We start from the raw sequence: 13,209 nt of genomic DNA, 5'->3' as shown, positions 1-13,209 counted from the left end.
TTCTTTATTGTGTCTTCGCATTTTACAGAGTGGGAGGAAAAGTACGAAACGTTGAACGTTTACCTCGACCCCAATTCCCGAAAATGGCAATTTATATTGTGCTGATGACTCGAAACCGTAAACAAAGCTTTCTCATGTGATTTCAATGTTGAAACATAACGAAATAATGACAAAATCAATACAAAAAAAAAATTTGTTTATTACTACGACGTCTACCATAGCAGAGAGGGTAAAAATAGAAAAAAATGCCCTCCCCCTCTCGCCCGCTTGTCGTCTGCTTCGCCGAGTGGGCAGTACCTAGCATCCGGCTGGCGTACAAACTCTGTTTAAAATCGCGTCATTTTGACAATTTCAAGCGCAGATGCGCAGATTTTGGTATGCCAGGTATCGTGTATTACTATGCTAGATAAAAAAGACTAACAGAGTCCGATTGCGCTGTTATCTGCGTGCAAATAAAAAAAAAATAGGGAAAACTGTGTCAGACGGGCCGGTCTCTCCGGCGAAAAGTGAATCCGGTGGCTGTACCTTTTTTTACTATACAAAGTTCGTACTGGTGTAGCCCTTTAGCGACCATGAGTGGATGTCTGAAATAATAAATAAAAACGTGCTCTCCTGCCGCAATACACGCAGTAGTTGAGGGTAGTACTGCCGGCTGACTCAACTGCTATTTAAGTAACGAAAAAAAGATATTTCAGTTGATCATTTACCAAAGTAGAACAACAGAGAGCTCTAGGCTGATTTTGGAGTAGCCACAACTATTCTAAGAACGCGAACCAGTTCACAACGGCAGCCACGAGCGAGAGTTCGATGTTCCGTACAGCCCGCCGATACAGCCCAAAGATGGAGAATGGCAACCTACCGTTTTGTCGTCTGCTAGCGGAGTCGGGAGACTCCGCTAGCAGACGACAAAACCCTCTCTCTCGTTTTACCCCGCCGAACCCGCTGAATTTCCCGGATGTATGGAGAGGGCGCTGCTGTCGAACAAAATAATGCCGCCCAGAGAGCGCTAAATGGTATGGTCTATACTCACAAAGCCTGGCAGTTTGACGACGGAGCCATAGAGTGCCCGGTCGCAGATTTGGAGCGCGAGGATTTAGTAGCACAGAGCATTGCAGTCAGCGCAGAGCTTTTGCAACGGCGAGGATGCGCGAGGAACGCGAGGAGCACTACCGGACATTCCATCTCTCGGGAGAAGTGTGTTTTGGCATCTCGCCGCAGTGGGGCGCCCGTTACATGATTCTCCTCTCATCCGTTGTTCTGCCGCTCTACCTTTTCACTTTCGGTGGCCGCGTCTCATGGCGATCTGCCAGGCTTTGTCAGTATAGAAGAGGTTATGCTACTACATAAGCAGCTCAAAGTAGGCAGATTGATTGTGTGCCCATGCGGAGTCCAGATGCAACATACCTGGATAAACTCCCGGGACATCAGTCCGATCTCCTGTGCCCGTTGTGCAGTAATCTTTGCACTTGTGATTGCATGCCATAGAAGCTTGGTCGGAATTGTGGTCAAACGTATTTATGTGATCTCCGTCGATTTTCACATCTTAAATAAATAATAAATTTGGCTTTGATGTTGTCCTTGGGCATGCGCAGGTTTAGCGGTGGCGCCCTCAGTGGTCGTGCCATTCAACATGGCGATGCGGTGTACGTGTTTCCGGGTGTGTGTGATGTCCTGGCCAGTCGACCCATGTGCGCCGGCAACGAGACCCTGGGAGTCATGGTATGGGGTTTGAATCCCCTCACGCTGAGAGAGACATATGAGGCACCATACCACCAGTACCATAATTTTGATCTTAGTATTATGATCTTCGTTGCCACCACCGCAAAAACCAGTAACATCATCATCATCATCATCATCACCACCATCATCATCATCATGCTTTCCGTGAGATTGAATCATAGTCACTTCGATCCCATGGCAACAGCGTGCAAATTAAAAAAAAAAAAACAATAATAAGTAACTAAAAATTTCAGCAAGATGACATTTCAGAAAGATCCCATAACTCAGACAGCTTCTATAAACATCGGTGGGGATGCATTTAGATGCGTGTAGATATCTCTGTAGTAATTTTGAAGCATGGAAAGCGGTTTACGAGCATTAGGCTATAGCTAAATACTGAATTTCTAGAGGTCGACCTCCATAAACAAATTAAATTTGGTCGTTGATTAGTCGTTTGATCGTAAAGTGTCAAGGCCTCCAAGCTATTGTTCAATTCTAATGATGCATGTTCTAATTAGGCCGCATTAAAATCAGTTAAGTACACCTTTTTGTCCCTACATTGTTCGTACCTTCACGCACCCCGGAGCATGTCATATGGACGCTAAAAATGGTAATGTTGTGAACAAACCTGTTAGAAGCAATACCTTCTATTAAAAATACTGGGTGATTCAAGGAGCGGCCAGGCCCTTTAAATCGACCGCAAAATTCGGTTTCTTAACCTATCGCGCTACGACTTTGTGCAACGTTGCCACAGATGGTGCATTTTTTTTTTTTTTGTAAAATTTGCAAAGAGCGATCATACCCGAGGAAAAGGTAAAGAAAGGAAAAGGCTTAGCTCCTATGGAAACGCGGCGAAGCCAAAGGTGTTCAAACAACAGGGCGCCGTTTCGCACGGGAGACAAGAGATGGCGCAAGCGGTCGCGACGCCAACTGCCGCCAACGAACGAGCATATGGCGCCGAGAGCCGGCGTCTTCAGCAGACGATCGTTTCGACTCAAAAGCGGCGCGAGCTTTTCTGATATCAGTTGCCAATGCATCATTTTGTCATCCTTACTAATAAAACATGTTGAATTGACAGAGAATCGATTAAAAAAATGTTTTTTTTCGGGATATTTTGACTGTTTTTTTCGGGGTACTGATGTCGTCTGCTTTGCAGTTCCTTGTTGTTACCGCGCCTGTTTTTGTTTCTGCGACTGTCGCCGCCTGCAGAATGCGCGCCGCGTTTGAGTCGAAACGATCATCTTCTAAAGACGCAGGCTCTCGGCGACGTATGCTCGATCGTTGGTGGCAGTTGGCGTTGCGACCGCTTGCGCCATCTCTTGTCTCCCGTGCGAAGCGGCGCCGTATTTTTTAAAGGGGCGGTGCAACGATATTCAATTGAAATGTTTTTCACTTTACACGGGCTTACTGGCACTAGTGGAGCTCAAGGATACTCGCACGCCACGCCACTGGCCAAGAAACTCCTTTGTTACGGTGTAATTTCAAGGACAAAAGCGATCATTTTTTCCTTTGCAAAATTTGATGACGTAACGTGGGGATTGAAGTACACCCAAGTGACGATATTTGAATGCGATTCATAGATTGGACCCGAGCATTGCGTGAGCGCTCGATTTAGGCTCGTGATAATTACTAGCTCAAGAAGCGTTCGGGTAGTGGCCCGTGTCCAATCGCTGCATCGACGACAGTAGCGGAGCCATAACAATGTCTGGCTGCGAGTTGAGGGGGTGAACGCTGCTCGTTTTTCTTTAATTTTTTTGTGGGACTGTATTGCGTGGGGTGAAAAACGAACGCGTGTTTCATAGGTCATTAAAGTCAGGGATCCGTTCTAAGTGGTATTTGCGCGAGGTACAAAAATTGTTGCATCGCCCCTTTAAAGATCGGTGGCTTCGCTGCATTTCCATAGGAGCCAAGCCTTTTTCTATCTTTTCTTTTTCCTCAGGTAAGTTTGCTCTTTGCAAATTAAAAAAAAAAAAAAATGCACCATCTGTGGACAACGCCGCACAAAATGGTAACGGGATAGGTTAAAAAACCGAATTTTGCGGTCGATTTAAAGGGCCTGGCTGTTCCTTGAATCACCCGGTAGAGTGCTTAAAAACTGGACGAAATAATTGGGTTCCCTCTAAACCCTGCTTTTGATGTGTATAGTACGTGGAATGGTGGCATGTCATCAAAAGATGTCTATGCTTGTGATTGGTTCGCTTGAAGCAACACGCGACAAACGCTCACAGTTGTAACACAAGATATAAAAATAGAGGCAAAGAAAAAAGGGAAATCGAAGACCGACAATTGTGTAGAGTGTATTAAACTTCCAGGTCTCAGCTCGATGGACTACTAAGACGTCACTATGACATTGGCTAAACAAGAATGGTGGGTTCATATTCTTATAGCCAAACTGGAAACTCACGTACGTGCTTTGTGAGCAACCGATCTGTAATAGACATATCGCAATTACCCAAGTATCAAGGAGCATGCAGGGATTGGCGTTTCATGCTCCACACGCGCACGCCTTCCCCGTATAAAAGATTCGAAGTAAATAACCAAAACAAAGCGTTGACGAACACGCGCGTTTAAGATGAAATTTGTTTTAGGCATTTGCGTTAAAAAAATTACTACTGCTGAGGCCAGGACGTGCGGTGCAATTGAACACCAATCCCTGCATTCTCCTTGATGCTTGGGTAAATTAGCAATAGATCTATTCTATACTGCACGTCTTCCCCCCCCCCCCCCCCCCAAAAAAAAAAAAAAAAAAAAAACTCTGTTATTGTCTTCAGCGTTTAGAGGGTGACATGTGCTATCTTCTTCACGTGTTTCTGTGACTGATAACAAAATTATGCCTTGCGCTCATTATATGCTGATGATTGACAACTGCCTTGGCAGTTGTCCTCTTCAAGGCTCGTTCACACTAGACCCGGTTTCTTACGTTACGTTACGAAAAGTCACCGGGGCTACCAATTCAAGGGGGTAGCCTGGCACGCTACATTTAAGACACGAATGTTTTGGTGGCTTTGACGTAAAGGAAGAAAACGGTGCTGAGTGAAAGGTTGAACCGAGCTCAACTCCTTACGTTACGTTACGACGAGCCTTGTGTCCTTGGTTGCCACGGTAACTCACCGTTCTGGCTCGTCGTCACCGAAACATTCGTTTCTCGAATGTTGCGTGCCAGGCTATCTCCTTGAATTGGTAGCCACGCTTAATACGAAGCACACATTTCTCGGTGACTTTTCGTAACGTAACGTAAGAAAACGGGTCTGTGTGAACCAGCCTTCAGGATGCAGCTCATGGTAATAAAGATTAAGACTCTCAGTATCCCCAACATGTTATTATCACCCTGCAGTCGATAAAATTGCGGCATTGGCCGACAAGAGAGTCGAAGAACGAATCACAATGCAAGAAGAGTTACCACAAGCCACTCCTTGCATATTTTAAGCAGACGGCGATTATAGTGACGACAGAAACCATAAGAATCCTGGTAATGACAATGACGGCGGTAGGTCTAGGACTATAATAACCGTTTGTAGATCATTGTCTGAGTAAGGGGATCCGCGACACCCACCAACTTATCTGGCGACGAACGCAGGCGGTGTCTTGGCCGTCGATCCTGCAGTCCTTCGGCGGCAGCGTGGACGTGCTGTCCAAAGACACCCAGACTCTGCAGTTGGTCGTGCTGGACGAGAATCTCTTTCCCATCGACGTGAGCAACACCACGAGCTACTTCGAGATCATTGTGCCTAGGAAGTCCGGCAGCGATAACGGAACGGTGAGTAAAAGTGCTCGGCTTGGTGGTTTGCTTGATTCCGCGATAACTTAGTCCGACTATGCAAACGAATGAGCTCGCCGAAAGAGACGAAGTTGTCTTTTGGCGACAGGAGCTGCTCCTAAGCAATGTTAATAGACCTAGCATTTGTTTTCTTTTTTCACAGCTGAGCTTTCGAGGGCTAGTTTCCGCAGTTTCATGCCCGTGGACAAATAAATCTCGACACAACCCTCTGGACAACTACCGCCATCTATCAGCGACGCCGGCAACCACACAAACGGCTTCCCGGTTGTCTGGTTGCCGCCGTCACTCATAGATGACGGCACATAGTACAGCTCCGCTGCTCTTGCTTCGTCCCCAGAGTGTGAAGGCTGAAAGGTTTTGGGATTAATTCGTGAATCATTTAAAGCTAACGAGCAAAGCACGTGACAGCTTTTCACGGAAGTAGTACTCTTCGACAATATCTTTTAACATGATGGTACCATGATGCTTCGATCGGCTCAGGGGGAGGCGTGGCTTCGCCGCTTGCCGCGTCGAAATTGAGTACAATGAGGCGTATTGGACACGTCTGCAAGAAGAGCTTGTTCACTGTTTATTTGGTTCGTGTGATTAGTAAACAAATACTATAGACGCGGAACATTTACGTTGGCACGGTATACTGCAGCAGGAATTTGGGGCCAAATTTGCGACACAGAAGTTAGAAAATAGTTTAGAACCACCTTGAGGTCTCTTCAACGCATAGTTAACGAAAGCGGCATGGGACTAATTTGAGTCGTATTTTTTTTTTGTTGTTTTCGTAGGGGGAAGGGGAATTTTACTTTTCAGGCCGTCCTACAAGCTGAAACATACGTGATGTCCACGAATGACATCAGCTATAGCGTGCTCCCCACCCCATCCATGGTGAGAACAGATAGCGTGTCACAAAGTCCTCATTGTGCCTTTCTAGGGTTTGCCGGAGCCCACAGAGTTCGCACCTCAAGTGAAATGGAACGAGGAGATGGTGTACCACCAGTTTGTGGTACCCAAGCCGGATTCGGCGGTCAACATTGAGATCACTCCGCACGACCCGAGTGCCCAGTTCCTCGTCTACATCCGCCACAGGGTCAAGCCCCAGCTGAACGCCTACGACCTCATGGTCAACCTCTCAACTATCCGAAGCACCAACGGTAAGACGGCGTGCTCGCGAACCTCCAAAGCAGGCCGCCGGTTTGTATACGCGGAGCGCAAGTCCGTCTGCTTTTTTGCAGTGGCTGTGGTGACGTCAGAACGCCGACCTCTAATTGGTTCTGATTGAAGGATAGTGGGTAGACCTCCAAGCAAGCTGCCATGAGGTCTAACCACTATCCTTCAATCGGAGCCAATCAGAGCGCGGTGTTGTGACGTCACCACAATCCCTGCAAAAGACGCAGACGAACTTGCAATCCGCATAGTCCAACGCGATGTTTACGGACAAGCCTACACGATGTCTGGGTAAACGCGCAGTTCCCACACATGGGTGGGCACTGCGCTTGAGCGTGAACCAGAGTCACGGAGAGTGGGTTTTCTGCGCATGCGCTCTGCCAATGGCAGCGCCACCGCAGCGGTGTGACGCCAGAGCCACTTATGGGTTTTCTCTTGTTGGATTTGGAGTGGTTTTGAACCTCTTTTTTGTTGGTTTTCTTTGGGTGGTGCAGCGCGCTCGCATCTACCACACTAAAGGCGCGAGCATGTAGAGCCTTTGGATTTCTCCGAATTCGCCATTAAGAAAGGAGTTCTTTTTTCTTTTTTTTTCTTTATGAGCCAAATTTATGTGAAGCGAAACTGAGATGAACAGGAATGTGTGCATGTCGGACTAGCTTTGAACTCTGTACCGCGGCTACCTTTACGTTGGTTTTTTCTCGCATAATATGACCGATTTCAGATTATTATCTGTTGAAGACGAGGAACCCCCAGATATACTCCTAATTTCAGCCAAAATCGGCTTAGTTTTGGCTTCTGGATTTGGCTAATATCGAAAAAAAACTTCTAAAGTAATTGCGTGTATGTTAAGGCCCGCTTCATATGGGACCGATTCTCCCAGCAACTTGACGTCGAAACACCAGCAACACCGCGTTCACACGCATGCAACAGCAACCGAATGGCTGTGAATTGTCATCATTATTATTCAATTTAATTTTTCTTGCACTATTTAAATACGCAGTTACGCGCTACAAATGTTTCTTTTTTTTTTCTTTAACTATAAATGGCATTGAGAATACTAACTCATCTATCTGAAACCGTTTATTTCCAAAAACGATCCCTTGCAATTCAGAAAAAAGTCGTTAGTTGTCATCATCACCGACACAGGGGTGTCACGTGAAACTTTCGCGTCACTGATTGGCTGCTGCCGCTTCAAACTTTTCCGAGTTGTCCGAGTTGCTCGTCCGCTTCAAGCCGGACGCGATCCAAGCAATTCGTGTCGCAATGCCAGGATCTAGGGAAATCTAGGGAACAACCAGCCCTGTCTGAACTTGGGCCTGGCCAATAGACCGTTTGCAAAATCCCCCCCAAAACTCCCTGCCAGCATTTGAGGAATCATGGGAACGGTGTTCCTTTAGTTTCCTAGTGATCGATAATTTCGACCAATTCGATTGTTGCACAGTTTTGTGTACAGTCCAAGGACCTGTCACATCACTTCTAAAATTTCTCGCCAATGTCAGCGTTTTCGATATTCTGCATGCGATCCACCCTTCAACCTGGCTGAGCTGCAGAGATCTCTTACAATATTAGCATTCGCGTACAGCTTCAAAGACGCTGATATTAAGTTGGAAATGCTAAAAAGGCTATAAACCACCCCACTGACTCCTGGCTAAATCCTGGTTTTGGTTGCTGCGAATGATCGGCTTTTTATGCAATTCCTGCTAAATCAACAATCACGAGGATGACAATATTGTAGGAGATTTCTGCAGCCCAACATGGTTGAAAGGTGGTTTTCATGCACAGTGTCAAAAACGCTAACACTGACGAGAAATTTAGAAGAAAAAAAACTGATCTGACAGGTCCTTGAACTCTAGACGTCAGGGGTGGCTCCAGATTACACACAAAACGGTGTTACGATCGAATGGGTCAAAATTACCGATCACGACGGAGCTGTAGGACCACCGTTCCCATGATTTCTCAAGTGCGGGCCGGGGCGCTTGGTGGAGTTAGCAAAAAGATCTATTGGCCTTTTCAGACCGTGCAATTCGTCCTAGCAACTTCATTTATAGACCTTTTCTGTGTACTCTTGTCCCCAGCCACCTAATAGGCATATCCGGTATGGGCGACGGAATAATAATCCAACGTTTCAACCTGCAAATAGGAAAAAAATAAAGGGGAGGCAAAACGAGAAAGTGTGACGGTTACGCTTATATCCTAAATGCCTTCTATTGGCGTAGCAAAGCCGAAACAATGTTTCCGCCCATACTGGAAGTGACGTCAATTCAAAATGGCGGCGCACTTGCAGAAAAGGTCTATAGGATCCAGGGAAAGCTATACTTCGTTTCAGCTTAAGTCTAGACGCCGCCGACGATACGAGCTGACGGGACCAACCAGACAGCGTAAAAAAACGCACAGTCATTGCGTTCCTCGTGTTTTGAGCGTGTCCTATCATTGCCTGAACCAATCATAAAAATGAAAGGCCTATGGACTTGTGCACTTGACACGCTGCTTGATTGGTACCATTACCTCGTTGCGTCGGCTGCGTCGCCCGCGAAAATGAAATTGCTGGGGTGTTGCCCTGTTAGCCTCAATGGGCGTCCGATATCTCTGCCAGCGTAGTGCGACCGCAAGCCTGTGGTCTTTAACGTGTACCATGCAATAGGGATGCACGACCTCATGCCGGTACGATGCTAATCCAGATCGAAACGAGCAGGGGAGAATTCAACTAGAGCTGTTGCTAAATTACTTAAGCTCCAACAAAAAATGCTGGAAACAAGCGATTACGATTAACAATTGATAGTAAATAATAAAAAAAAGTTGACAAAACCAAGTGCAAAGTGTCATTCGTTTGCGTGTGACTACACTTGCAGGATGCATCCTCTTGGTACTTGGGTAATTTAGCAAAAGGTATGTCGGCTAGGGTCTCTACCACGATACATTTTCTTAGTAGAGCTTTTAAAAAATCGAGTGTTCATAACTTTTCGGATGAGAAAAGCGGTACGAATCTAGTAACACTTCAGGTGACGTCATTTTGGTACCCCTGCGGTAAACGTACGAAGGTGACGGTGTTCTTTGCTGTACAGTTGTTTTGAATGTTGACTGACGGAATTTTAGAGTGTATTTATTGGCGTCACTCCTGAGGATAAAACCGGCCGGAGAATGCTTCGCGCACCGGCAATCTTGGAGGTCGTGCAAAACTCGGCGTAGTACCGCCCTTCCCCGCAACACCAGACGTGGAGGAAGAATCTTGATAATACTCTCCGCGGTTTCCGCAAAATAAATGTTGGGGAACGCACACAAAATACGTTTTTATAAGAAGCTTTACAGCGGAGCTGTTAAGGCCTACGCTCTATTTCACTTCATGATTCACCGCAGGAAAGGCTACAAGCACGAGCTCCTTGCTCTGGGGCACATGTTGGCGGCACAAGCTCTCGTGCATTAAGTGCAGCTGCCAACGCTATGAGCTCGCGCTTCTAGCCTTCGCTGCGGTAGAACATAAGGTGAGACGGAGTATAGTTTCCCGAGTTTCGTGTCCGTGGGAAAATAAATCTCGACGCAACCCTTTGGACAGCTACCGCCATCAATGAGTGACCGCGGCACATAGTCAGCTCCACTGCTCTTACATCTTCACCAAAGTGAAAACGCTAAACGTTTTTTTTTTTTTTTTAGTGGTTCAATATGGCTATTTTTGAACGTGGTTGTTAATGCTTCATGAAACATTAGATGAACCAAAATATTCTTTATAGAAGGTTTTTGGTGCTGCAACGTGGCTATTTCCGAACGTGGTTGTTGATGTTCAATGAAACATTAGAGGAACAAAATATATTTTTATAGGACGTTTTTAGTGTTTCTAATGCTATTTTCGAACGTGGTTGTTGATGTTTAAGCAAACATGAAATAAACAAATCTAAAGTAGCCATACGTTTTCATGCGCGTTTATGAGTACAAGCACTTCAACAGATTATCGTAAATATTGATATGACATGATGCGCTTGTGGTGCCTGGAGTTCCAAAACACCAGTTCATTTCTGCACGTTCCAAAACACGCAACCTGCACTCTAAGAAGTCTGGTGCTTCTACTTCCCAGAAAAGCTCTTGGGGGAGCCAATCGGCGAAATTTACGGAGGGACCTCGGCCAATGACGTGGATGAAAATGTGATACACGTTTAGGCTTACGAAAAGTTTCTGCAGTGTTAGACTGGGCTTGACGTTTCTCCATTCTCAATTATCACAGGGCAGACCATTTTCTTTTGTCTACGTTTATTCTCATCCTCCGCATCCGCCAAGATCCCCCCGTCCATTAAGGTTAGTGGCTTTCCCAACTACTTCGCAATAAAGTAGACGCCCCAGATGACCTAGAGTGGAGCCGTATCGCCATTGAAAAAGTGTCTTAAGTTTTTTGCCTGACTAGAACTACATGACTATGGCGTTACAGACAGGCTGAGATTAAACCTTTCTTCAGTCTATTTAGATAGCAACTGTATAAATTACTAAAATTAAAAGTTGCTAGCTGAATTTAAAAAAAAAGGTTCGCTTTCTGAGCACGACTCTGATACCACGCCCTCCAGACGTGTACCTTTTAAGTAAGATAATCTTAAATCTTTTCTTCCTAATTGCTAGAGCCACAATCGGGTAGAGATTGACCTTCCGACGATGCGTAGTTTCTCTGCCCTATTTAGGTCTGTCCGCGGACGAAGTTACGACATAATGATGTTTATGCTGGTACACTATCGTCGACTGAACCAATCGCGCACAAAAGAAAAAGCGCAGGGTTGCGGCGCACTCATTGTGCGTGATTGGTTAATTCGGCGATAAAGAACTTACGAAGGTAATGAGCGCAGTGACGAAGCACTTTTGGCGCTCCTTGATTGGCTCCATCGAATTGCGTAGCTGCAAAAATGATTATCGTAATTTATATTTTGGGTTAGTAGTTCAAATGTGCCAATTAATCTGTTGAGTCTGCTGTGGTCAGACATAGAGTGAAACAGAGTTATCCGGAGAGCCAGTCGTCTGCTTTTTGCGCAGAGTTTCTGATGACGTCAGAACGACACCGGGGTTCGACTGGCTTAGATTCAAAGGATAGTGGGTAGACCTCACTACTAGATGCCTTGAGGTCCACCCACGATTTCGTTTTTCAGTCAGCCAATAAGAGCTTGGCATTCTGACATCATCGCAAACCCTGTGCAAGAAGCAGACGGACTTGCCCTCTCCATAGATATGCGTTGAGAAAAGCGCGGATCGCTTTTCTGCGCTGACTTGGCATTAAACGGGCAAATCCCAAAAGTTGCATTTTTCAGTCGGTCTGATCGCGGCGTGTCCTTCGCACTTGAAGGCTGCAGCGAAGTTGTCGAGGTGCCTGAGTGGCACGTTGCATCGATCCTCGTCCGTCGCGTACCCGACGGCGCCCTCCGTCGTCCTGGCGCACAACTTGAAGCAGTAGTTTAGGAAGAACTGCTGTACCTGCGTGAACTCGTTGAAGATAACATTTTCCGCGGCGGACGACCGTGCAGTGGACGCTTTCAACACCGCCGGCAAGGACGCGAAGTCTGCGACGTTCTCTTCCAAAACGTCCGTGTTGTAGGCCTTCTCGAGGCAGCCTACCTTGCCTTCGTATGCCTTGTTCACGTCGGGGGACCACCAATCCTTGTGTTTTCCGTCGGCGTCACGGTTTTTGCCCCTAGTGTCGAAGCCGTGCATGATCTCGTGTCCCACCACCGCTCCCAGACCGGCGAAGTTGAACGGCCAGGACAGGTTCTCGTTGGCGAAGGGAGGTCGAATTATACCTATCGGGATGAACATGGTGTTCAACGGCCCCTCGTAGAACGCGTTGAGCTGCAGCGGTTCGAATGCGTAGTTCTCTGCGACCTCGCCTTCAGCCAGGGTTTCAAGCTTGAGCCCCGTCGCCACCCTCGCTGCATCCATGTTGGTCGTGAAGAAGTCGGGGTACAGCGCGAAGCGTGAATAGTAGTCGTCCAGCCCTTGCGTGTCCTTGATGAAACCGGGGTTGAGCAGAACCTGCTTCATGGCGGCTAGCTTGGCGAGCGCCGCCTTCCTCGTGGAAACGTCCATCCAGGGGACCCTGTCGAAAATCCATTCCAAAGCGGCACGGATGTCACTCACAATCGTTTCGGTGATGACGAGAGCTTCTGGTGCTGGCATCAATTTCAGAAGCGGATGGATGACCGTTAGCGGCATCACCTCCATCACACGACGGAAGCAGGCCTGACGCAAGTCTTTCTCCTCGTGGTAGAGGACCTCGACAGCTTTGTATGTTACCAAAGGTGCTAGTTGGCGGACCATGTGCCAGCCAAGAAACAGCGATAGCCTTTCGGCCCGCCCCTGGTCAATGAGAAGTTTACCAACTTGATTAAAGTAGCCTTCGTTACTAACCTTCAAGTAATCAGTATTGGTTACGTTAAATGAAGCCTGCGTTTGGCTGTTTACAGCATTTAGCCAGGTGGTCGCAGTCGTGCCTTTGATGATATGAGGAAGACCATCGTACGTAGGCGCTTGGATGCTTCCCTCGTCACTCCGAAGGAACAGTATGATATCATTGTTCGCCTCAATGATTGAGTAAA

General features: G+C 46.8%; 2 protein-coding genes across 2 annotated transcripts; one reads left to right on the top strand and one right to left on the bottom strand.

Moving 5' to 3' along the window:
• Positions 1-1,584: 1,584 nt before the first annotated feature.
• Positions 1,585-10,323, top strand: LOC121838528. The gene is made up of 4 exons (XM_042294829.1): positions 1,585-1,719; positions 5,297-5,476; positions 6,420-6,639; positions 10,301-10,323. The coding sequence occupies exons 1-4, from the start codon at positions 1,585-1,587 to the stop codon at positions 10,321-10,323; spliced, it is 558 nt and encodes a 185-aa protein (XP_042150763.1).
• Positions 10,324-11,893: 1,570 nt separating this feature from the next.
• LOC8029671 (neprilysin-2-like) lies at positions 11,894-12,931 on the bottom strand. Its single transcript, XM_002406668.3, has one exon. It carries the CDS (start codon positions 12,929-12,931, stop codon positions 11,894-11,896), a length of 1,038 nt encoding a protein of 345 aa, XP_002406712.3.
• Positions 12,932-13,209: the final 278 nt, after the last annotated feature.

This window comes from Ixodes scapularis, unplaced genomic scaffold (assembly GCF_016920785.2).
Source record: "Ixodes scapularis isolate PalLabHiFi unplaced genomic scaffold, ASM1692078v2 PGA_scaffold6__148_contigs__length_123643588, whole genome shotgun sequence".
Classification (NCBI taxonomy): Eukaryota; Metazoa; Arthropoda; class Arachnida; order Ixodida; family Ixodidae; genus Ixodes; species Ixodes scapularis.
The sequence above is the reverse complement of the archived record's forward strand: the minus strand, read 5'-3'. Positions and strand labels throughout refer to the sequence as shown.